Source organism: Coregonus lavaretus (genome assembly GCF_964263955.1).
Source record: "Coregonus lavaretus genome assembly, chromosome: 25".
Taxonomy (NCBI): Eukaryota; Metazoa; Chordata; class Actinopteri; order Salmoniformes; family Salmonidae; genus Coregonus; species Coregonus lavaretus.
The window spans coordinates 37,885,052-37,911,966 of NC_140012.1; the positions used below are offsets into that span (position 1 = coordinate 37,885,052).

Consider the following 26,915-nt stretch of genomic DNA (forward strand, 5'->3'; position numbering starts at 1 on the left):
TTAATTGAGTACTGTTTCGTTTGCCCTAAATTTATTCTGCCGTGGGTATGGCTATTTCAGTGAGCGATCCCCCCCAATGCAACTATCCCGTCGAACAGAAGTTGAGTAAGCCATCCCCAAGAAATGTCCCACCAACCCCCAGTCCCAGACTGAACCTGAACACTCATAATGCATGTCCAGGATTTTGGCCCACCCTGTGGTCGCCTCGTCACGAGGGCTTATCTAAACCTGCAATGCTCTAAAGAATGCGCATATCTGAATTTACCAACCATTGACCATAGTTACCAATGAAATAATTTACCAATCATTGTCACGCGTTACCAATGAAATCATCGCAATTATACCGTTCCTTTTGCTCTAAATTTGTCATTGCCCATAGTTACCAATGAAATATAAATGTCTCACTCTAAATTATCATTGTCTATAGTTACCAATGAAATCACATTTTAGCCGACTCCAGTCGACCAGCACCAACGCCACCTGAGGCCAGGTTATAATGGAACATCTCTTCAATGTACACAAGTCATATCCAATCTAACAACCTCCGAAGCGGTAAGAACACTCACCCTTTTTTTCCCCTCAGAGAGAGTTAGGCCGGCGGTTGACTGAAACAAGGAAGAGACGCAAAAGCCAGCCCCACGTTGGGCGCCATTATGTCGTATATGATGAATGGTGGCAATTATTGCTTGTCAACAAAGAGTTCGCCATGCTGCATCGTGTTAGAGGCTTTTATTAAAATCACGAATTTACAGCATAGATACAGACTCGCGATGTCCGGAGAACGGCTCCCAGATTGCTATGGCCGTTCTGCCGTCTAATCGTTTACCCCCTATTTATAAACAATACAAAGGGAGGGGCTACTCCCCTTCTTCTGGCCAATCACCAGTCTCCCCTCGGGCGTCACCCTCCAAGCGGCACATTTCAAATAACATCATAAAACATCCCCCCTTTGGCCTGAACAACCAACATTCCATTTCGTCATGAAAAACATTTAACAAAGGCATAATCTTCAGATACGATAATAGCTCTTTGGCATACGCAAATGCGCAGTTGTGCATTAAAAGCTTGCCTACAGATGAAATAATGCTAAACTTCACAGGGTGGAGACAGTGCACGCTGATGAGCTTGATGCTCATTTCCAATAAATATCGAGGGTCTTAATCTGGTGACATGATGATCGATTCTTGACTGTGGTTTGACAAATATAAATATTCACGCTCTTATCCATAATAATCTCATTATGTAGCTACCGGCACAGCCTACCCGCGCTGTATCTGCCAGCTGTTGGCTAGAGCGCACATGCCAAGACCAGAGTAGGCTAGCACATTTGCTATTTAATGCAAGAGGTTTTGTGACAAAACAATCAAAAATGCTATAAACACATTGAATTTAAGAGAAAAAAGTACATTTTGTGTGCACTATGTCATCACGCACTGATTTTTATCCACAACAAGTCGGTTTGGTGGAAACACCACTGGTAGGAACATGCCCATATTTTCTTTATGCCGATTTTGGAATATTCAAATGAAAATCTGTCGCCAATTGAATGGAAACCTAGTTTATGTGGGACGCCAACATCAGCAGACGGTCAAATCATCTTCTGGGTGATGATAACTGCCAATGTGCTTTCCTGTAGGCCGTTAGGCGGGCTGATAGCCAATTATCTACCATATGAAGATGATAGCCTAATAGCTAGATCTCGTCACTTATGACGCTCAGGACAATTTGCCATGTAGACTGAGTTCATGTGTTTCTCCCGCTGTTTCCACTGACCGACGAGGCTGCACATTTGTGCTTTGGGACCCGGGCAGCCAAGATTACGCATCCTCCAGAGGTACGTTTTATGAGCTAGAATGTGGTTGGAAATAAGATATTCTTAGTTTTCATTGAGTTGTGGAAATGCTATAACAGTATTTAGCATACGTAATTGATATACTTGATAATCTACTTTTAGCAGCGATTTCATACTATTTCATGTCTCGCTAGCTAGATCATTTATGTAGGCTATGTAAAACAATTGATGCTGAATCGGTGACCTCTGTGATGCGAACGATTGCGATTGCTGTTTGAGATATGTGTGCGATAAGAGTTGGGCTGATGATTTAGACATTATTGTAATATAGGATTTGTCTACAAGACTAAACTTAGACAGTAGCCTAGTGATAGGCTATGGTAGCCTGCATCCTGATCCAGCACAGCAGCCATAGGCTATCTAACTTGCCTGCTATATATAATAAGTTATAGCGCTATTTGGCTATGATGCTCTCTCTCTTTTTAGTTTTTTTGCTTTGTTTTTATTAGAAAACTTTAACGACATGTTTAGGTAGTGGTTAGATCTGATCAACCGACAACATTTTGAGACAAGTCGGTTATAACTACAAGTCATCACTAACAATAAAGAGAGAAGTTATAGACCTCTATTGACCCATACGTTATCTTGCAAGAATAATGTAAATGTTTTATGTTTGTATTTCTGTGCGTTTGGGACTGCTTGAGCAGCTACATAATAATTATAAAGGAAATATCTGAATGCTTAAAAATATCAAAGCGTTCTTAACATGTGTGGGGTCAATTCCATTTCAATTCCAGTCAATTCAGGAGGTACACTGACATTCTAATTCTAATTCTCTTCAATGGTTTTCCATGAGGAACATTTGGAATTATAATTTTGTTTACATTCGTAATTAACTGGAATTAACTATTGCATTGAGCCAATAGTAAGGATTATCGCTCAAGCCTTAACCTTCTGAATGGACTTTATAGCTTGCCTAAGCTGTAAGTAGACAGGCATCTTTGCGTGTTCTTTCAGTCCGAAAGTGGTTTTATTGTGAAGTCATCGTGACAAATGATCGTACCTCTGCTACAATGAACCAAGCTATGATTTCCCTTCAGCTGCTATGTATAATTAAACAGACATACAGTACCAGTCAAAAGTTTGGACACACCTACTCATTCAAGGGTTTTTCTTTATTTTAACTATTTTCTACATTGTAGAATAATAGTGAAGACATCAAAACTATGAAATAACACATATGGAATCAAAAAGTGTTAAACAAATCAAAAAATAATGTCTATTTGAGATTCTTTAAAGTAGCCACCCTTTGCCTTGATGACAGCTTTGCACACTCTTGGCATTCTCTCAACCAGCTTCACCTGGAATGATTTTCCAACAGTCTTGAAGGAGTTCCCACATATGCTGAGCACTTATTGGCTGCTTTTCCTTCACTCTGCGGTCCGACTCATCCCAAACCATATCAATTGGGTTGAGGTCGGGGGATTGTGGAGGCCAGGTCATCTGATGCAGCACTCCATCACTCTCCTTCTTGGTCAAATAGCCCTTACACAGCCTGGAGGTGTGTTGTTCCTTGTCCTGTTGAAAAACAAATGATAGTCCCACTAAGCCCAAACCAGATGGGATGGTGTATCGCTGCAGAATGCTGGGGTAGCCATGCTGGTTAAGTGTGCCTTGAATTCTAAATAAGTCACCTGACAGTGTCACCAGCAAGGCACCCCTTGAACTCTGTGTAGCATTTATTTGGGCTGCAATTTCTGTGGCTGGTAACTCTAATGAACTTATAATAATAATAATAATATGCCATTTAGCAGACGCTTTTATCCAAAGCGACTTACAGTCATGCGTGCATACATTTTTGTGCATGGGTGGTCCCGGGGATCAAACCCACTACCTTGGCGTTACAAGCGCCGTGCTCTACCAGCTGAGCTACAGAGGACCACCTTATCCTCTGCAGCAGAGGTAACTCGGGGTCTTCATTTCCTGTGGCGGTCCTCATGAAAGCCAGTTTCATTATAGCGCTTGATGGTTTTTGCGACTGCACTTGAAGAAACGTTCAAAGTTCTTGACATTTTCCGGATTGACTGATCTTCATGTCTTAAAGTAATGATGGACTGTCGTTTCTCTTTGCTTATTTGAGCTGTTCTTGCCATAATATGGACTTGGTCTTTTACCAAATAGGGCTATCTTCTGTATACCACCCCTACTTGTCACAACACAACTGATTGGCTCAATCGCATTAAGAAGGAAAGAAATTCCACAAATTAACTTATATCAAGGCACACCTGTTAATTGAAATGCATTCCAGGTGACTACCTCATGAAGCTGGTTGAGAGAATGCCAAGAGTGTGCAAAGTTGTCATCAAGGCAAAGGGTGGCTACTTTGAAGAATCTCAAATATAAAATATATTTTGATTTGTTTAACACTTTTTTGGTTACTACATGATTCCATATGTGTTATTTCATAGTTGTGATTTCTTCACTATTCTGCCCTACCAAGCAAAAAGGTAGTAACTGCTCATAGCGTGGAACTGAGAAAAATTGCTTTTATTTACCTTGGTTTCACACTAACCTTATATGGTTACTGCTAACATGACCCCCATTTTCTCCAAAACACAATACAATAGAGGCAGGATACTTGTCGACATGATTAAGCATGTATTTAATGTAGCAAATATGACATTAACTCATTTTCAACCAAATGAGCAGTTACTGTCTTTTTGCTTGGTAGGGCAGTATTACTCTACAATGTAGAAAATAGTACAAATGAAGACAAACCCTTGAATGAGTAGGTGTGTCCACACATTTGACTGGTACTGTATAAATATATATATTTTTTATTATTTTATTGTTGGGCATAAAAGACTGTAAAAACACCAGCAAATCATCTCCAAATGATTTTAATTTTGGAAATCTGTTCCAAAATATTCCCATTTATAATGGAGAGATATACAGTATTTGATCGTATACAAATGTAAACAAGGTTTGAAATTATTATATTTTTAAATATTATATCTGTTTGGGCTTCTTGCGGTCAATTTGCACTTGACAAATTATTTGTAATTATGTTCCGGCCCCCTGACCATCCGCTCAAGAAAAACATCGGCCCGTGGCTGAATCTAGTTGATGATCCCTGACCTAAGTGGTAGTAGTTTACCATACATTTCAGTCTATCAGAGTGTATAACTATGGCTGGTGATAAGCTGCAATGTGTGACTGTAGGTACTCTCTCATCTGTCTGTTCAGGTTGGAAATGGAGGCTTTTAATCATAAACTAAACACGTACATAGACTCATGGATGGGTCCCAGAGGTAAGTGTTATTACTGTTTCATTACTGTATATTAAATTACAGTATAAGAATTATCATATGAATCAATGCTTAGTTATGGACTATTGACATAAAATGATTTATCACCATATATCTCCTCACAAAATGTTTGCATTGTGTTAATACATGGTCCTGCAGTGGAATGCACCAGGTCTGTTTGCACCTCCATGATTCTAGCATAACCTTTCCAGGAGTTAAACAAACATGCTTCGGTAGTCACTGCCAATTCTCATTCAAACTGTGTTGTGTCCTCTTGCCCTCTCCAACCAATATGCCCGCCCTGCAGTGTAGCTACAGATGTAGGATCTTAATTTGATCACTTTTCTGTTGTTGATGAGCTTTGTGATTTACATCAATTCACTAAAAACCCACACTAACAAACAGTTATATTAACAGTATTGCACTTTTCATGTAGCCTACTTTTGGCCAGCTAATAACCTAACCACCGATCAAACAACATTATGGACTAAACAGTTCAAATCCTGTTGCTGCAGGATTATTTTGCTGTGAACAACATAGGTCAAATTAAGATCCTACATAGGTCAAATTAAGATCCTACATCTGTACCACTCTCTACGCTCAGTGCTATCTCCCTGGTTCAGGGGATACAGTAAATGTGGGAATAATGTTCAGGAAAAAGGGAACATTCTACTGTATATTGTAATACGAGGCTGTTCTCTTGTATTTCAGATGAGCGGATACAGGGATGGCTGCTGCTAGACAACTACCCTCCAACCTTTACACTAACACTCATGTACCTGCTGATCGTATGGGTGGGACCCAAGTACATGAGACACAGACAGCCGGTGTCTTGCCAGGGCCTCCTGGTGCTCTACAATCTGGGCCTCACGATCTTGTCCTTCTATATGTTCTATGAGGTAGGCAGGCAGGCTACACCTGAAGGTGGTGTTGGTGTCATCGCAATGCAACGCTGCAGGTGGATGAGGGGAAGAGAGAGGATCGGGTGACTGATAGATGTGGCTAAAGGACCATTTTATTTTGCTGAAGGATTCTGTGAGGATGAGGGAAACTGTGATCTTTGATTCGGATTAGACACAAATGCCGTCTTGCACTGAAGCCACCCCGGGACACAATGCTGTGAGGGAGTGAGTGGGGCACAGCTGGTCTCTGACAGGATCATTGTTAACACAAACAAATCTCTCACCCAATGTCAACACAGCCCTCAATTGTTTTCTGAAAACCTGCTATTATTATTAGAATGTTTGAAGTTGCGACTTCTAATTCTGAAATGGTTGACAGTATATATTGATGTACTGTCTGTATCCTCAGTGGATGGCTATGCTAGTAGTTGATAGCATTATCCCTAATTATCCCTATAGTGTAATGAAACGGGAGGGAGGGTGAGCTGCCAATGCTTTCTGTAGTGTAATCAGTTGTGGTAGTAAATATGTCAACATAGTGTTATATACAGTGAGGGAAAAAAGTATTTGATCCCCTGCTGATTTTGTACGTTTGCCCACTGACAAAGAAATGATCAGTCTATAATTTTAATGGTAGGTTTATTTGAACAGTCAGACAGAATAACAACAACAAAATCCAGAAAAACGCATGTTAAAAATGTTATAAATTGATTTGCATTTTAATGAGGGAAATAAGTATTTGACCCCCTCTCAATCAGAAAAGATGTCTGGCTCCCAGGTGTCTTTTATACAGGTAACGAGCTGAGATTAGGAGCACACTCTTAAAGGGAGTGCTCCTAATCTCAGCTTGTTACCTGTATAAAAGACACCTGTCCACAGAAGCAATCAATCAGATTCCAAACTCTCCACCATGGCCAAGACCAAAGAGCTCTCCAAGGATGTCAGGGACAATATTGTAGACCTACACAAGGCTGGAATGGGCTACAAGACCATCGCCAAGCAGCTTGGTGAGAAGGTGACAACAGTTGGTGCGATTATTCGCAAATGGAAGAAACACAAAAGAACTGTCAATCTCCCTCGGCCTGGGGCTCCATGCAAGATCTCACCTCGTGGAGTTGCATTGATAATGAGAACGGTGAGGAATCAGCCCAGAACTACACTGGAGGATCTTGTCAATGATTTCAAGGAAGCTGGGAACATAGTCACCAAGAAAACAATTGGTAACACACTACGTCGCGAAGGACTGTAATCCTGCAGCGCCCGCAAGGTCCCCCTGCTCAAGAAAGCACATATACAGGCCCGTCTGAAGTTTGCCAATGAACATCTGAATGATTCAGAGGAGAACTGGGTGAAAGTGTTGTGGTCAGATGAGACCAAAATTTAGGTCTTTGGCATCAACTCAACTCACCGTGTTTGGAGGAGGAGGAATGCTGCCTATGACCCCAAGAACACCATCCCCACCGTCAAACATGGAGGTGGAAACATTATGCTTTGGTGTTTTTTTCTGCTAAGGGGACAGGACAACTTCACCGCATCAAAGGGACGATGGACGGGGCCATGTACCGTCAAATCTTGGGTGAGAACCTCCTTCCCTCAGCCAGGGCATTGAAAATGGGTCGTGGATGGGTATTCCAGCATGACAATGACTCAAAACACACGGCCAAGGCAACAAAGGGGTGGCTCAAGAAGAAGCACATTAAGGTCCTGGAGTGGCCTAGCCAGTCTCCAGACCTTAATCCCATACAAAATCTGTGGAGGGAGCTGAAGGTTCGAGTTGCCAAACGTCAGCCTCAAAACCTTAATGACTTGGAGAAGATCTGCAAAGAGTGGGACAAAATCCCTCCTGAGATGTGTGCAAACCTGGTGGCCAACTACAAGAAATGTCTGACCTCTGTGATTGCCAACAAGGGTTTTGCCACCAGGTACTAAGTCATGTTTTGCAGAGGGGTCAAATACTTATTTCCCTCATTAAAATGCAAATCAATTTATAACATTTTTGACATGCGTTTTTCTGGATTTTGTTGTTGTTATTCTGTCTCTCACTGTTCAAATAAACCTACCATTAAAATTATAGACTGATCATGTCTTTGTCAGTGGGCAAACGTACAAAATCAGCAGGGGTTCAAATACTTTTTTCCCTCACTGTACAGTACCAGTCAAACGTTTGGACACACCTACTCATTCAAGGGTTTTTCTTTATTTTTACTATTTTCTACATTGTAGAATAATAGTGAAGACATCAAAACAATGAAATAACACATATGGAATCATGTAGTAGCCAAAAAATATATTTTATATTTGAGACTCTTCAAAGTAGCTACCCTTTGCCTCGATGACAGCTTTGCACACTCTTGGCATTCTCTCAACCAGCTTCACCTGGAATGCTTTTCCAACAGTGCAACAGTCTTGAAGGAGTACCCAAATAAGCTGAGCACTTGTTCGCTGCTTTTCCTTCACTCTGCGGTCCAACTCATCCCAAACCATCTCAATTGGGTTGATGTCGGGGGATTGTGGAGGCCAGGTCATCTGATGCAGCACTCCATCACTTTCCTTCTTGGTCAAGTAGCCCTTACATTCCTTACACAGCCTGGAGGTGTGTTGGGTCATTGTCCTGTTGAAAAACAAATGATTGTCCCACTATGCCCAAACCAGATGGGATGGCGTATCGCTTCAGAATGCTGTGGTAGCCATGCTGGTTACGTGTGCCTTGAATTCTAAATAAATCACAGACAGTGTTACCAGCAAAGCACCCCCATACCATCACACCTCCTCCTCCATGAGAGATGTGTCTGTTACTTGATCTCTGTGAAGCACTTATTTGGGCTGCAATTTCTGAGGCTGGTAACTTTAATGAACTTATCCTCTGCATCAGAGTTAACTCTGGGTCTTCCTTTCCTGTGGCGGTCCTCATGAGAGCCAGTTTCATCATAGCGCTTGATGGTTTTTGCGACTGCACTTGAAGAAACTTTCAAAGTTCTTCACATTTTCCGTATTGACTGACATTCATGTCTTAAAGTAATGATGGACTGTCGTTTCTCTTTGCTTATTTGAGCTGTTCTTGCCATAATATGGACTTGGTCTTTTACCAAATAGGGCTATCTTCTGTATACCTTGTCACAACACAACTGATTGGCTCAAACGCATTAAGAAGGAAAGAAATTCCACAAATTAACTTTTAACAAGGCACACCTGTTAATTGAAATGCAATCCAGGTGACTACCTCATGCATCTGGTTGAGAGAATGCCAAGAGTGTCTAAAGGTGTCATCAAGGCAAAGGGTGGCTACTTTGAAGAATCTCAAATATAAAATATATTTGGATTTGTTTAACACTTTTTTGGTTACTACATGATTCCATATGTGTTATTTCATAGTTTTGATGACTTCACTATTATTCTACAATGTAGAAAATGTAAAAAATAAAGAAAATACCTTGAATGAGTAGGTGTTCTAAAACTTTTGACCAGTAGTACACTACGGTTCAAAAGTTTGGGGTCACTTAGAAATGTCCTTGTTTTCCATTAAAGCATACATTAAATGAGTTTGAATAGGAAATATAGCAACATGAATAGGAAATGTAGTCATTGACAAGGTTAAAAATTATTGTGTCCTTCAAACTTTGCTTTCGTCAAAGAATCCTCCATTTGCATCAATTACAGCCTTGCAGACCTTTGGCATTCTAGTTGTCAATTTGTTGAGGTAATCTGAAGAGATTTCACCCCATGCTTCCTGAAGCACCTCCCACAAGTTGGATTGGCTTGATGGGCACTTCTTACGTACCATATGGTCAAGCTGCTCCCACAACAGCTCAATAGGGTTGAGATCCGGTGACTGTGCTGGCCACTCCATTATAGACAGAATACCAGCTGACTGCTTCTTCCCTAAATAGCATAGTTTGGAGCTGTGCTTTGGGTCATTGTCCTGTTATAGGAGGAAATTGGCTCCAATCAAGCGCCGTCCACAGGGTATGGCATGGCATTGCAAAATGGAGTGATAGCCTTCCTTCTTCAAGATCCCTTTTACCCTGTACAAATCTCCCACTTTACCACCAACAATGCACCCCCAGACCATCACATTGCCTCCACCATGCTTGACAGATGGCATTAAGCACTCCTCCAGCATCTTTTAATTTGGTCTGCATCTCACAAATGTTCTTCTTTGTGATCCGAATACCTCAAACTTCGATTCGTCTGTTCATAACATTTATTTCCAATCTTTCTCTGTCCAGTGTCTGTGTTCTTTTGCCCATCTTAATCTTTTCTTTTTATTGTCCAGTCTGAGATATGGCTTTTTCTTTGCAACTCTGCCTAGAAGGTCAGCATCCCGAAGTCGCCTCTTCACTGTTGACGTTGAGACTGGTGTTTTGCGGGTACTATTTAATGAAGCTGCCAGTTGAGGACCTGTGAGGCGTCTGTTTCTCAAACTAGACACTCTAATGTATTTGTCTTCTTGCTCAGTTGTGCACCGGGGCCTCCCACTCCTCTTTCTATTCTGGTTAGAGACAGTTTGCGCTGTTCTGTAAAGGGAGTAGTACACAGCGTTGTACGAGATCTTCAGTTTCTTGGCAATTTCTCGCATGGAATAGCCTTCATTTCTCAGAACAAGAATAGACTCACAAGTTTCAGAAGAAAGTTCTTTGTTTCTGGCCATTTTGAGCCTGTAATCGAACCCACAATTGCTGATGCTCCAGATACTCAACTAGTCTCAAGAAGGCCAGTTTTATTGCTTCTTTAATCAGCACAACAGTTTTCAGCTGTGCTAACATAATTGCAAAAGGGTTTTCTAATGATCAATTATCCTTTTAAAATTATAAACTTGGATTAGCAAACACAACGTGCCATTGGAACACAGGACTGATGGTTGCTGATAATGGGCCTCTGTACGCCTATGTAGATATTCCATTAAAAATCAGCAGTTTCCAGCTACAATAGCCATTTACAACATTAACAATGTCTACACTGTATTTCTGATAAATCTGATGTTATTTTAATGGACAAAAAAAGTGCTCTTCTTTCGAAAACAAGGACATTTCTAAGTGACCCCAAACCTTTGAACGGTAGTGTATATACTGATGTACTGTCTGTATCCTCATTGGATGGCTATGCTAGTAGTTGATAGCATTATCCCTAATTATCCCTATAGTGTAATGAAACGGGAGGGAGGGTGAGCTGCCGATGCTTTCTGTGTGGTAGTAAATATTTCAACATAGTGTAATATACATGGTGTAATATGACATCCTCTAAATGTAATGAGGTAGTTATACTGACGATGAGGGACAAAGTCTGTTCTCCATGCACGTGTAAGTCTTAAGTCTTCTATTCTCACCACCCTGGCCAAACTGGCTCAATTCGGTCTGCATTGCATAACCCCTCAAAAGATTGGCTGTGCCCATGCTGTGTAAATCAGTACAAAGCAATTGCTAGCCGTTATCACCTGTCTACGGCACTTAAAGAAATTGCATTTTCACAATGTTATAGGTGTGGTTTGATTTAAGATGTGTTTTAAATAGCCATACTGAATAGCAAAATAACCAAGGGCATAGGCCTGATAGGTTTGTAGGTTCGTTAAGTTACCATGGATGCAAACTGGACACAATAAAGGCTTTAGGTTTAGAAACAGATCCTGAGCTCACTCTGCATTTTAGATAGTCAATATTGATTGGAATGCGCTGGCTCTTAAGCTAATTAAAACAGTTTCTTCTGCAGGAAAGTGGGTCTTCACTAATATCACGAATCAGCACTGTTCCACCCAAATCTATATGGACATTTACCCCATATTTCCTTTGTTTTGAATTAAGAATAAAGAAGATTTAGTACTAGTGTATTAGTAATAAATAGGGTATTATAACTCAAATAGCCTAGTATGCAGTATATTGTTGTGAATAATCATGTTGCTAATACAGTAAACGTGTCCATGCAGCATCACATTTCTAACAACAACAACAGGCATGACAGTGGCATTGTTGAATGATTAGACACTCTCTGTGTAGAGACTTTTGTGTTGTTATTCGATGAGTCCTCTGCATGTTCGGGATTACCCAGTTGAGTAGTGGATCACAACATCTGCCAATCCCAGGCCTGTCCCTGTTCTGTTTTCATCCCCATGGGCACATGCAGGGCTGTCACTCTCCTGATGCCACAATCATCGGATAATGCCACTGTATGCCTCGAAGTCATCAACGTAATTAGATCCCTGCTTTGCCCTGCTTTTTTATCGTCCTGTTCTTGAGCCAAATGCACTAAAGTCCTGTGGGAAAGCTTAATGTTCCTCAGAATCATGTTTTATTCAGTAGAACATAACAAGGGGGGCAATTCTGACCAATGGGTTCTGCTCTGAGTTTGATGAGGTCATATTGAGCACAAAACACTTGAAGTGTCACGATCGTTACAGGAAGCGGACCAAGGCGCAGCGTTGAAAGCAAACATATTTATTATACGAATGATCACACGATCAAAACAACGAAACGTGACGTCCTTGGTTACATAAACAAACCAACACGGAACAAGAAACCACAACACGAAGTGAAAAGACAGACAGTTAAATATGGCTCCCAATCAGAGACAACCAGCTGACACTCGTTGCCTCTGATTGGGAGTCACTCAGGCCAACATAGATATACAAACATAGAATCACACACCCTGGCTCAACATAACATAGTCCCCAGAGCCAGGGCGTGACAGTACCCCCCCCCAAAGGCGCGGACTCCGACCGCGCCAAACAACCACAACAGGGGAGGGACCGGGTGGGCACTCCGCCTCGGCGGCGGATCCGGCTCCGGACATGACCCAGGCACGGGTTGTGCTGGACTGACGACGCGCACCCCTGGCTTGGTGCGTGGAGGAGGAACGGGCCTTACCAGGCTGACGACGCACACCGTAGGCTTGGTGCGTGGAGCAGGGACAGGCCGGACTGGGCTGACGAAGCACACCACTGACTTGGTGCGGGGAGCAGGAACGGGCCGAGCCGGGCTGACGAAGCGCACCACTGCCTTGGTGCGGGGTAAAGGAATGGGCCGGACCGGGCTGACGAAGCGCACCACTGCCTTGGCGCGGGGAGCAGGAATGGGCCGGACCGGGCTGACGAAGCGCACCCCTGACTTGGTGCGGGGAGCAGGAATGAGCCGGACCGGGCTGACGACGCGCACCACTGACTTGGTGCGGGGAGCTTGGATGGGCCGGACTGGGCTGGCGACGCGCACCACAGACTTGGTGCGGAGAGCAGGAACGGGCCGGACAGGGCTGACGAAACGCACCACAGACTTGGTGCGGGGAGCAGGAATGGGCCGGACAGGGCTGACGAAACGCACCACAGACTTGGTGCGGGGAGCAGGAATGGGCCGGACTGGGCTGGTGACGCGCACCACAGACTTGGTGCGGGGAGCTTGGATGGGCCGGACTGGGCTGGCGACGCGCACCACAGACTTGGTGGGAGTGGCAGGAACAGGCCGGACCGTACTGGGAACACACACCACTGGCCCTACGTGGGGATCAGGAACAGGCCGGACCGGACTGGCAACACACGCCAGTACCTCTCGCCGTGCCTCTACAACCTCCTTCCCCCTGGTGACCAGTGACTCCCGTAACCTGGCGGCCTCTTCCGCCAACCCGCTGGACCGCTCTATCGCGGCCTCCTGCTGCCCCGACGTCGTGAGCCCCCCCCTAAAAAATTTCTGGGGGTCTCTCCTCCCCGTGGGCCAGGCCTCCATCGTTCTCGCCAGACTCTCACCCCACTGCTCCAAAGTCCAACCTCTCTCCTCTTCTCTTGGCTTGGCCCAGTCGAGACTCCTACTCCACTGCTCCCAAGTCCATCCTCTCTCTTCTTCACGCTGCTTGGTCCTGTTATGGTGGTTTCTTCTGTCACGATCGTTACAGGAAGCGGACCAAGGCGCAGCGTTGAAAGCAAACATATTTATTATACGAATGATCACACGATCAAAACAACGAAACGTGACGTCCTTGGTTACATAAACAAACCAACACGGAACAAGAAACCACAACACAAAGTGAAAAGACAGACAGTTAAATATGGCTCCCAATCAGAGACAACCAGCTGACACTCGTTGCCTCTGATTGGGAGTCACTCAGGCCAACATAGATATACAAACATAGAATCACACACCCTGGCTCAACATAACATAGTCCCCAGAGCCAGGGCGTGACATGAAGCTGAACCTGAATCTTGGTATGTCTTTAGATGCTTTATATTTAAATCCTTGTTTTTGTCAGTTATTCAAGGCAGTGGTGGATAAAGGCAGAGTTATTTCCATCCATCCCAAATTAGACTAAATGTGTGAACACTGGCCTGCTCAAAAACAAACAATACAGGGATCCAATGTTGCAGTGGCAACAAAAAGGATACTGATATTCTCTCTGGTAAAGGAGACTAAATGGAGATGACGAGACTCTGGGATATAATATTGTTCACTACTTCCTCTTTCCACTCCTGCAGCAAGTATATGAAGCTAGCATCCTAAATGCCAATGTAAATTCTAACAGTTCTACACTCAGCTTTTGGGTGGAGAAAGCAAATTGATGTTGCAAGTGTTTTTCAATTTGGATCTTGTGACACTTGCAATACAATAATGAAATAAATGTGATATTACAAGGGCAGTGCAGTATTTGGGTGATTTAAAGTTGTTTGAAGATGTCAAAGACTTGACAATCTATGTGTTTCTACATCACCTTATGGTCTGTCTCCAGATGGTGTCTGCTGTGTGGCACGGGGGTTATAACTTCTACTGCCAAGACACACATAGTGCAGGAGAAACAGATACCAAGGTAAGACGGTCTTACTCAATATCACTATACATCACCCCTCTGTTTTATATTCAATTCTATATAAGTGAACAATCTGTGTTAGGTTCAAAATATGGACTGTATATGCGGTTTAAAAAATGCATTGTCACCAGACACCAGCTTGACTTCACCCTTTCACTCATTCTGTTCATTCTCTTCAACTATGTTTGTCCTGGTGGCTTCCAATTCTACTGGTTCAATTTATGTCAGACAGTACCTGCAAATCCTAACAGATAAGCCACAGGGTCAGACAGCCAGTCTATTTAATCTGTGCTGCTGTGTCATCAGTATTTACTCTCTGTAATGTCCCTTGGGAACATTGAACACTGAGAGGAAACTTGTTCTCACTGAAATGTGCGATTGGATTGCAGTTATGCTGTGATTAAAACGTGTAAAAGTGTCCCTGCTGTCACAGCAGTGAATTAGCGTATTTTTCTCTTTGTCCTTAATACAGATTTCAAAGGCATTTCTGTGCAGATGACCAATTTTGGTCCCTCAAAACATTTTACTTTTTTGGTCAAATTATTTGCACTGGCCAGTCCTCATTAAAAAAAAAGTAAAATACAAATCTGGCAATGTATTCCTCTCAGGAGGAACATTGAGTATGTCCTTGCAGGAAAGATATTGTATTGCCTGAAAGCTAGGAAAGTGAACTACTAGAAAATATATTGTATTGCCTGAAAGCGTGATTCTTCTTCTTATATTTGTTTCTCGTCTCAGATCATTCATGTGCTGTGGTGGTACTACTTCTCCAAGATTATAGAGTTTATGGACACCTTCTTCTTCATCCTACGGAAGAACAACCATCAGATCACGTTTCTGCACATCTACCACCATGCTAGCATGCTCAACATCTGGTGGTTCGTCATGAACTGGGTGCCCTGTGGTCACTGTGAGTGTTCTAACACAACATTCCCTTTCTATCCTCAACACTGTGGTCACTGTGAGTGTTCTAACACAACATTCCCTTTCTATCCTCAACACTGTGGTCACTGTGAGTGTTCTAACACAACATTCCCTTTCTATCCTCAACACTGTGGTCACTGTGAGTGTTCTAACACAACATTCCCTTTCTATCCTCAACACTGTGGTCACTGTGAGTGTTCTAACACAACATTCCCTTTCTATCCTCAACACTGTGGTCACTGTGAGTGTTCAAACACAACACTGTGGAATAAACAAGGCAGTTTACATAATGAATCATTCAGAACCACCAAAGCCAAATCCACCTAGCCTTAGGTGAACCTTTCTACTGAATTCCTGAAATAGGCTAGGACAAGCAGCCTACACTCTTAGAAAAAAAGGGTCCAAAAGGGTTCTTCGGCTGTCCCCATAGGAGAACCCTTTTTGGTTCCAGGTTAAACCTTATTGGTTTCAGGGCGGCAGGTAGCTTAGTGGTTAAGAGCATAGTGCCAGTAACCGAAAGGTCGCTGGTTCTAATCCCCGAGCCGACTAGGTGAGAAATCTGTCGATGTGCCCTTGAGCAAGGCACTTAACCCTAATTGCTCCTGTAAGTCGCTCTGGATAAGAGCGTCTGCTAAATGACAAAAAAAATATTTTAAAAAATAGGTAGAACCCTCTGTGGACAGGTTTTACATGGAACTCAAAGTTTTTTTTACCTGGAACCAAAAGGGTTCTACCTGTAACCAATAAGGGTTGTTCAAAGGGTTCTACTATGGGGACAGCCAAATAACCCTTTCAGGTTCTAGATAGCACCTTTTTTTCTAAGAGTGTACTGTATATACAGTGGGGAGAACAAGTATTTGATACACTGCCGATTTTGCCGGTTTTCCTACTTACAAAGCATATAGAGGTCTGTCATTTTTATCATAGGTACACTTCAACTGTGAGAGACGGAATCTAAAACAAAAATCCAGAAAATCACATTGTATGATTTTTAAGTAATTCATTTGCATTTTATTACATGACATAAGTATTTGATACATCAGAAAAGCAGAACTTAATATTTGGTACAGAAACCTTTGTTTGCAATTACAGAGATCATACGTTTCCTGTAGGTCTTGAGCAGGTTTGCGCACACTGCAGCAGGGATTTTGGCCCACTCCTCCATACAGACCTTCTCCAGATCCTTCAGGTTTCGGGGCTGTCGCTGGGCAATACGGACTTTCAGCTCCCTCCAAAGATTTTCTATTGGGTTCAGGTCTGGAGACTGGCTAGGCCACTCCAGGACCTTGAGATGCTTCTTACGGAGCCACTCCTTAGTTGCCCTGGCTGTGTGTTTCGGGTCGTTGTCATGCTGGAAGACCCAGCCACGACCCATCTTCAATGCAATTACTGAGGGAAGATCTCGCGATACATGGCCCCATCCATCCTCCCCTCAATACGGTGCAGTCGTCCTGGCCCCTTTGCAGAAAAGCATCCCCAAAGAATGATGTTTCCACCTCCATGCTTCACGGTTGGGATGGTGTTCTTGGGGTTGTACTCATCCTTCTTCTTCCTCCAAACACGGCGAGTGGAGTTTAGACCAAAAAGCTCTATTTTTGTCTCATCAGACCACATGACCTTCTCCCATTCCTCCTCTGGATCATCCAGATGGTCATTGGCAAACTTCAGACGGGCCTGGACATGCGCTGGCTTGAGCAGGGGGACCTTGCGTGCGCTGCAGGATTTTAATCCATGACGGCGTAGTGTGTTTTCTTTGAAACTGTGGTCCCAGCTCTCTTCAGGTCATTGACCAGGTCCTGCCGTGTAGTTCTGGGCTGATCCCTCACCTTCCTCATGATCATTGATGCCCTACGAGGTGAGATCTTGCATGGAGCCCCAGACCGAGGGAGATTGACCGTCATCTTGAACTTCTTCCATTTTCTAATAATTGCGCCAACAGTTGTTGCCTTCTCACCAAGCTGCTTGCCTATTGTCCTGTAGCCCATCCCAGCCTTGTGCAGGTCTACAATTGTATCCCTGATGTCCTTACACAGCTCTCTGGTCTTGGCCATTGTGGAGAGGTTGGAGTCTGTTTGATTGAGTGTGTGGACAGGTGTCTTTTATACAGGTAACGAGTTCAAACAGGTGCAGGTAATACAGGTAATGAGTGGAGAACAGGAGGGCTTCTTAAAGAAAAACTAACAGGTCTGTGAGAGCCGTAATTCTTACTGGTTGGTAGGTGATCAAATACTTATGTGATGCAATAGAATGCAAATTAATTACTTAAAAATCATACAATGTGATTTTCTGGATTTTTGTTTTAGATTCCGTCTCTCACAGTTGAAGTGTACCTATGATAAAAATTACAGACCTCTACAGTGCGGAAAAAAAGTATTTAGTCAGCCACCAATTGTGCAAGTTCTCCCACTTAAAAAGATGAGAGAGGCCTGTAATTTTCATCATAGGTACACGTCAACTATGACAGACAAAATGAGATTTTTTTCTCTCCAGAAAATCACATTGTAGGATTTTTTATGAATTTATTTGCAAATTATGGTGGAAAATAAGTATTTGGTCAATAACAAAAGTTTCTCAATACTTTGTTATATACCCTTTGTTGGCAATGACACAGGTCAAACGTTTTCTGTAAGTCTTCACAAGGTTTTCACACACTGTTGCTGGTATTTTGGCCCATTCCTCCATGCAGATCTCCTCTAGAGCAGTGATGTTTTGGGGCTGTCGCTGGGCAACACGGACTTTCAACTCCCTCCAAAGATTTTGTATGGGGTTGAGATCTGGAGACTGGCTAGGCCACTCCAGGACCTTGAAATGCTTCTTACGAAGCCACTCCTTCGTTGCCCGTGCGGTGTGTTTGGGATCATTGTCATGCTGAAAGACCCAGCCACGTTTCATCTTCAATGCCCTTGCTGATGGAAGGAGGTTTTCACTCAAAATCTCACGATACATGGCCCCATTCATTCTTTCCTTTACACGGATCAGTCGTCCTGGTCCCTTTGCAGAAAAACAGCCCCAAAGCATGATGTTTCCACCCCCATGCTTCACAGTAGGTATGGTGTTCTTTGGATGCAACTCAGCATTATTTTTCCTCCAAACACGACGAGTTTAGTTTTTACCAAAAAGTTATATTTTGGTTTCATCTGACCATATGACATTCTCCCAATCCTCTTCTGGATCATCCAAATGCACTCTAGCAAACTTCAGACGGGCCTGGACATGTACTGGCTTAAGCAGGGGGACACGTCTGGCACTGCAGGATTTGAGTCCCTGGCGGCGTAGTGTGTTACTGATGGTAGGCTTTGTTACTTTGATCCCAGCTCTCTGCAGGTCATTCACTAGGTCCCCCCGTGTGGTTCTGGGATTTTTGCTCACCGTTCTTGTGATCATTTTGACCCCACGGGGTGAGATCTTGCGTGGAGCCCCAGATCGAGGGAGATTATCAGTGGTCTTGTATGTCTTCCATTTCCTAATAATTGCTCCCACAGTTGATTTCTTCAAACCAAGCTGCTTACCTATTGCAGATTCAGTCTTCCCAGCCTGGTGCAGGTCTACAATTTTGTTTCTGGTGTCCTTTGACAGCTCTTTGGTCTTGGCCATAGTGGAGTTTGGAGTGTGACTGTTTGAGGTTGTGGACAGGTGTCTTTTATACTGATAACAAGTTCAAAGAGGTGCCATTAATACAGGTAACGAGTGGAGGACAGAGGAGCCTCTTAAAGAAGAAGTTACAGGTCTGTGAGAGCCAGAAATCTTGCTTGTTTGTAGGTGACCAAATACTTATTTTCCACCATAATTTGCAAAAAAATTCATAAAAAATCCTACAATGTGATTTTCTGGATTTTTTTTTCTCAATTTGTCTGTCATAGTTGACGTGTACCTATGATGAAAATTACAGGCCTCTCTCATCTTTTTAAGTGGGAGAACTTGCACAATTGGTGGCTGACTAAATACTTTTTTCCCCACTGTACATGCTTTGTAAGTAGGAAAACCTGCAAAATCGGCAGTGTATCAAATACTTGTTCTCCCCACTGTACATGGTATGTTATTATTTTAAGTAGCTATACAGGTGTTATAGAGGACATGGTTTTCTTGAATTGATTCTGTGACTGAGATACTTTCAAGTGAAGTTGATCGTTTTTTAGATGGTAAAGGAATCAAGTGTGAATTGAACCTACTGCTATTTCAGGACTGCACGGCATGTATTTTTTCAGTGATATACTGTACCCTCACCTCCTAATTGCTTTACCCTCTCACTGTGTCCTAGAATAGGACCCTCTGACCTACGTCTAACAGCTCTCTGTGTTTTACAGTGGACTCTCTGAGAATGAACACCTCAGCTGCTTTCTACTGTGTGCCATTGTCACAGCTATTTCTTACTATTATAAAACAGGCACTGAATAGCAAGAATTGTAATTTCGTCATTCACTGATGTCTCTGACCCTGCTACTGTACTGTAGATGAATCACCCACCCCCTCTCTCCTGTCTTTTCCTCAGCCTACTTTGGTGCCTCCCTCAACAGCTTCATCCATGTCCTGATGTACTCTTACTATGGGCTCTCTGCTGTCCCGGCCATACGGCCCTATCTATGGTGGAAGAAATACATCACACAAGGACAGCTGGTGAGCCTGCATGTCCCTGTTTCAAACCTCAGAGATGGTCTTTCACGTCCATAGTCATCATCCAGCGGTGGAGGCTGCTGAGGGGAAGACGGCTCATAATAATGGCCGGAACAGAGTCCATGGAATGGCATCAAACACCTGTAAACCATGTGTTTGATGTATTTGATACCATTCCACTGATTCCGCTCCAGTCATTACCACGAGCCCGTTCTACCCAATTAAGGTGCCACCAGCCTCCTGTGCCCTCCAGTGTATAGCTCAGCCAGTTTCAGGGTCTTAGTGAATGTGACAAAGGCCCCATGAGATGAAACAAAAACATGAACCATTGGTACAGATTGAAAGTGCAACATTACCCACATCCTTTTAAGGTATTTTTTAGGCCAATGGATCAATGGCATTAATTCATGCATACTGTGTGTTTTTGTGTGTGTGTATGTATTGACGTTGACTTAGTTTACAAACAATGAATTCCAGTTTTGTTTCATTCCTCTATAGATTCAGTTCTTTTTGACCATGTCCCAGACCATATGTGCAGTCCTTTGGCCATGTGGTTTCCCCAGAGGCTGGCTGTATTTCCAGATATTCTATATGGCCTCGCTTATTGCCTTTTTCTCAAACTTCTACATTCAGGTGAGCAAATATACAACTCTTGCATTAATTAATTAATTAATTAGACATTATTATTTCAATTAATTATGGTGTTGTGAAGTATTTTACACTGGTGGTGACAGGGTTAAATATAATGTGCATTGTTGTCTACAGTAGTGTTTTGCTGATTTTGAGCACATCCTAATGTGTTGACTCCTTCCCTCTGTTTTTAGACTTACAAGAAACACAGTGTTTCACAAAAGAAGGAGTATCATCACAATGGCTCTGTTGATTCACTGAATGGCCATGCGAATGGGGTGACACCCACAGAAACCATTACACAGAGAAAAGTGAGGGCAGACTGAAGCTTGAATAACCTCACAATCCTAACTGTAGGACATATCTACTGTATGTAATATTGCTAGGAGAGATGAAGGATTTCTTATGAAGAAATGTATTAGAAGAGACTAGCTAGTTTATTCACAATATACAAAAAGCCATGTTTATCTGAAAGAGATTCCTAACGTTTTGCACACCGCAGCCTGTTATTATTCATATTGAATCAAAGTTCTTTACAGTTAAGTAACAAGCATAGCAGAGGGAATACAGTACAACACAGCCCCAGAGACCCACTTCCTCTTAAGGCTGCACAACATCTTCAACTATGTCTGTCTTCAGTCTGGTGGGGACATAGCTTTAAGCAACCTTGACCCATACAGAAATAACAATGTTTTCCTATGTTTTAATTCCCAACGTATGCACTTGTCTACATGCTAGATTTTGTCCCGATTGGAAAATCAATTTTTAGGATTCCCTTGCTTAGAGACAAGGCTGTCACAGTGTCAAATGTGTCCACTGAGTAACTCTATCCATTGAGTATGGCAACTCTCCTTAGAGAGGTTCACCTTCATTGTATGCATTGTAAATGCATGACTCAGGAGAGCTATAGTTTAAAACCAGTTGCAATAATAGATGTGTCTATTGTCTGTATCAGTTGAACAGGTTTGAAAAGTATTTGGCCATCAAATGGCACTGATCAGAACAATACGTTATGTGAATGAGAAATACTATAAATTCACATTTTTACTTTAGGTCTTGCTTTAGATATTGCTATTGCTGTAGCAATAGTTTACATACAAGGACATTTTATGAGAGCCCTAATCTCTTGTGGACAGATGCAGGTAACATAAATCGAGCATCTGACGCAATTATGCGATTTTAGTTCTGGGTGTCTGAGAGTATGAGAACCCTAGCTACTTACTGCACAATACTATTCCTCTACAGTAGCAATTTAGTTTCTATCTAATGTTTTCCCAGTTGGAATATTTATTACCTACTTTATTGCACCATATTATACAACAAAAAGCCAAAATCACACTGATCGTGTCATGGATTGTGTTAAAAATAGATGAAGCATGTTGAAATAGTTAAATGTGTCTACTCAACCCTCAGAATTCAGCCCGATATGATATTACCGTATTAATGTATGCACGCTTGACTGTAAGTCACTTTGAATTACAGCGTCTTGTAAATGGCTTATTATTATTATTATTATTATTATTATTATTATTATTATATGACATACATTCTCATATTCTCATTATCTTTCTGAACCCAAAGTCACCGTTTTACTGTCATCATCTGTATGCTTAGATTTTCAACCTCATCTCCATGGAATGCAGAAAACAATGAATACAATTATAAACTAAACTTACAACTGTTTGTATCATGTTTAATATAGTTTATATTTAATATAGTTTTATATATATATATATATATATATATATATATATATATATATATATATATATATATATATATATATACACACACATACATACATACATATACATACATACAGTGCATTCGGAAAGTATTCAGACCCCTTCACTTTTTCCACATTTTGTTACGTTACAGCCTTATTCTAAAATTGATTAAATTGTTTTTTTCCCTCATCAATCTACACATAATACCCCATAATGACAAAGCGAAAAGTGGTTTTTCAGGTCTCTCCAGAGATGTTTGATCGGGTTCAAGTCCGGGCTCTGGCTGGGCCACTCAAGGACATTCAGAGACTTGTACCGAAGCGACTCCTGCATTGTCTTGGGTGCAGGCTGCGGTTTTTGCTTTGTCATTATGGGGTATTGTGTGTAGATTGCTGAGGAATCATTTTAAAAAAATCCATTTTAGAATAAGGCTGTAACGTAAACAAAATGTGGAAAAATTCAAGGGGTCTGAATACTTTCTGAAGGCACTGTATATCTATCTATCTATCTATCTATCTATATATATATACAGTGGGGAGAACAAGTATTTGATACACTGTTGATTTTGCAGGTTTTCCTACTTACAAAGCAGGTAGAGGTCTGTAATTTTTATCATAGGTACAACTGTGAGAGACGGAATCTAAAACAAAAATCCAGAAAATCACATTGTATGATTTTTAAGTAATTAATTTGCATTTTATTGTATGACATAAGTATTTGATCACCTACCAACCAGTAAGAATTCCGGCTCTGACAGACCTGTTCGTTTTTCTTTAAGAAGCACTCCTGTTCTCCACTCATTACCTGTATTAACTGCACCTGTTTGAACTCGTTACCTGTATAAAAGACACCTGTCCACACACTCAATCAAACAGACTCCAACCTCTCCACAATGGCCAAGACCAGAGAGCTATGTAAGGACATCAGGGATACAATTGTAGACCTGCACAAGGCTGGGATGGGCTACAGGACAATAGGCAAGCAGCTTGGTGAGAAGGCAACAACGTTGGCGCAATTATTAGAAAATGGAAGAAGTTCAAGATGACGGTCAATCACCCTCGGTCTGGGGCTCCATGCAAGATCTCACCTCGTGGGGCATCAATGATCATGAGGAAGGTGAGGGATCAGCCCAGAACTACACGGCAGGACCTGGTCAATGACCTGAAGAGAGCTGGGACCACAGTCTCAAAGAAAACCATTAGTAACACACTATGCCGCCATGGATTAAAATCCTGCAGCGCACGCAAGGTCCCCCTGCTCAAGCCAGCGCATGTCCAGGCCTGTCTGAAGTTTGCCAATGACCATCTGGATGATCCAGAGGAGGAATGGGAGAAGGTCATGTGGTCTGATGAGACAAAAATAGAGCTTTTTGGTCTAAACTCCACTCGCCATGTTTGGAGGAAGAAGGAGGATGAGTACAACCCCAAGAACACCATCCCAACCGTGAAGCATGGAGGTGGAAACATCATTCTTTGGGGATGCGTTTCTGCAAAGGGCACAGGACGACTGCACCGTATTGAGGGGAGGATGGATGGGGCCATGTATCGCTAGATCTTGGCCAACAACCTCCTTCCCTCAGTAAGAGCATTGAAGATGGGTCGTGGCTGGATCTTCCAGCATGACAACGACCCGAAACACACAGCCAGGGCAACTAAGGAGTGGCTCCATAAGAAGCATCTCAAGGTCCTGGAGTGGCCTAGCCAGTCTCCAGACCTGAACCCAATAGAAAATCTTTGGAGGGAGCTGAAAGTCCGTATTGCCCAGCGACAGCCCCGAAACCTGAAGGATCTGGAGAAGGTCTGTATGGAGGAGTGGGCCAAAATCCCTGCTGCAGTGTGTGCAAACCTGGTCAAGACCTACAGGAAACGTATGATCTCTGTAATTGCAAACAAAGGTTTCTGTACCAATTATTAAGTTCTGCTTTTCTGATGTATCAAATATTTATGTCATGCAATAAAATGCAAATTAATTACTTAAAAATCATACAATGTGATTTTCTGGATTTTTGTTTTAGATTCCGTCTCTCACAGTTGAAGTGTACCTATGATAAAAATTACAGACCTCTACATGCTTTGTATGTAGGAAAACCTGCAAAATCGGCAGTGTATCAAATACAAATACTTGTTCTCCCCACTGTGTATATATATATATATATATGCTGTGTTTTAAACCCACTCCTCCCTCTTACACTAGTGTTTGCCTCATTAGATTGAATCAGGATACAAGTTACATCAAGCCATGATGTGACTATTTTGTTTTTTCCAAAGCGTTGCCTTAATAGATGTTGTTACCTATATGTTTATACATGTTCACACTTGTTTATACTTGTTCCCTTAATTATGGCATTGTATATTAAGTCCACGTATGCCTTAATTATGAAATACAAGGGCCAAATCGCCAACTTCTGTTGTAGAGATGTGTATCGCTTTGAAAGCCATTTAAAGCCACTTAGCACTGAAAAGTGGAAACGCTTCTCCGTGGCAGCGTTTACACATGCAGCCCAATTTAGATATTTCACTAATTGGTCTTTTGACCAATCAGATCAGATCAGAAATAGATCTGATGTGAAAAGATCTGATGTGATTGGTCAAAAGACCAATTAGTGGAACAAATATTAGAATTGGGCTGCCTGTTTAAACGCAGCCTAAGTCAGCTGAATAATGTAATCTACTGTTGAAATATTGTCAGATGAATGATGTAATCAACTGTTGTAAATGTGGTCAGATGAAAGATGTAATCAACTGTTGAAATGTGGGTGGATGAATGATGTAATCAACTGTTGAAATATTGTCGGATGAAGGATGTAATCAACTGTTGAAATATTGTCAGATGAATGATGTAATCAACTGTTGTAAATGTGGTCAGATGAAAGATGTAATCAACTGGTGAAATGTGGTCAGATGAATGATGTAATCAACTGTTGAAATGTGGTCAGATGAATGACGTAATCAACTATTGAAATGTGGTCAGATGAATGACTTGTTTTGAGAGAAACAGCAGGACACAACATTATCATGTCCTCATAATCTATGAATAGACTGCAAAATTAGATTTGTATCCACAGTAATCTGTAGAGATGTTCTCAGCTTTTTAACAATTCAAGTAAAGCCAGCCTCGAAGCTGTTGCATTTGTAATGTCACTGCGATTTGAATGAATAAAAGCATTCATGTTTCATCTGGATCTCCCATGGTGTATTTCAGGCATCATTCTAGATGGAGCACTCTGATCAAGCCACAGCATGTACTGCTTCCTCATTAGCATTATCACTTACAATGATATTACCTAGCTACAGTCTCTCGCTCCTTGTTATTATTAAGCCAGCTATTTTACAGTAAGCCTATTGTTTATATTATAGATATTTAAATCATTTTAAAGTGTGTACTCAGTTATGCACCCCATAAGTAATCATAATTTGTCATGTCACAAATCTCAGATGATTTCTTCCTCTGTTCTTGTATGTTAATCTTCCCTGGTAGGTGAACCAAAGTATCATGTGGGGGAATACTCTGTTTTCAGTCCACAGACTTTGATCCATGGGTTATAATCATGATGACCTTGAAGAAGATGAAGACAACATGAGTGTTATGACAGTGTTCTGAAGACACACCCCTACACGACACCTGCACAACTATTGACGGTCTTGTGAAAATATATGATTTCACCTTTATCATCTGAGAGGAAAGCTAATTTTAAATCGAGCTTTTGCATTCAACCATCAATTTAATTTAGATAAATATCACTAAAGAGAACCTTTAATACGATAAAGGTAGTGATGCGACTTAGCAAGCTTCCAATCATCATATTTTGTAATCCGATACAAATTGAATGTAGTAGATCAAATATTTTTCAAATCCGTTTCAGCTTTTCAGCCCTGGGTTCCTAGAATATGTAATAGGTGGATTATGTGTGCGGTATGGGACAGTGTTGTATTAAGATTGGGGTTGTGTAAGAACTCTAACGGAGTTGTGTTTTGGTTGTTGGTGTGTGTGCGTGCTTTACGCCTAATACTCACAGATGACTGAGCACTGTTTAGATTCCATTTCTTGTATTGTAAAAGCTAGTGAACTACTGTGCCAAAGTAGGTCACATGATTTCACTGCACCAGGCAGCTACAATCACTGAAGCACGCAATTTAATTCAAAACTTCAATTTATAGTGTAATATATTATCCCAAATGCATTGCTTAGTAAACTACTGTTGGGTGTCTCCTCCCTCATCCTAAATCTGACAAGAAAAACAACTACA

The 26,915-nt window shown here is 41.9% G+C and overlaps 1 protein-coding gene across 1 annotated transcript; it reads left to right on the top strand.

Annotated features, from left to right (window-relative positions):
* The first annotated feature begins 1,779 nt into the window (after positions 1–1,779).
* On the top strand, positions 1,780–22,508 carry elovl5 (ELOVL fatty acid elongase 5). Its single transcript, XM_084142009.1, has 8 exons — positions 1,780–1,834; positions 5,039–5,103; positions 5,812–5,999; positions 14,700–14,777; positions 15,516–15,687; positions 20,191–20,315; positions 20,811–20,945; positions 21,137–22,508. The coding sequence occupies exons 2-8, from the start codon at positions 5,046–5,048 to the stop codon at positions 21,266–21,268; spliced, it is 888 nt and encodes a 295-aa protein (XP_083998135.1). The 5' UTR covers positions 1,780–1,834; positions 5,039–5,045; the 3' UTR covers positions 21,269–22,508.
* The last annotated feature ends 4,407 nt before the right edge of the window (positions 22,509–26,915 follow it).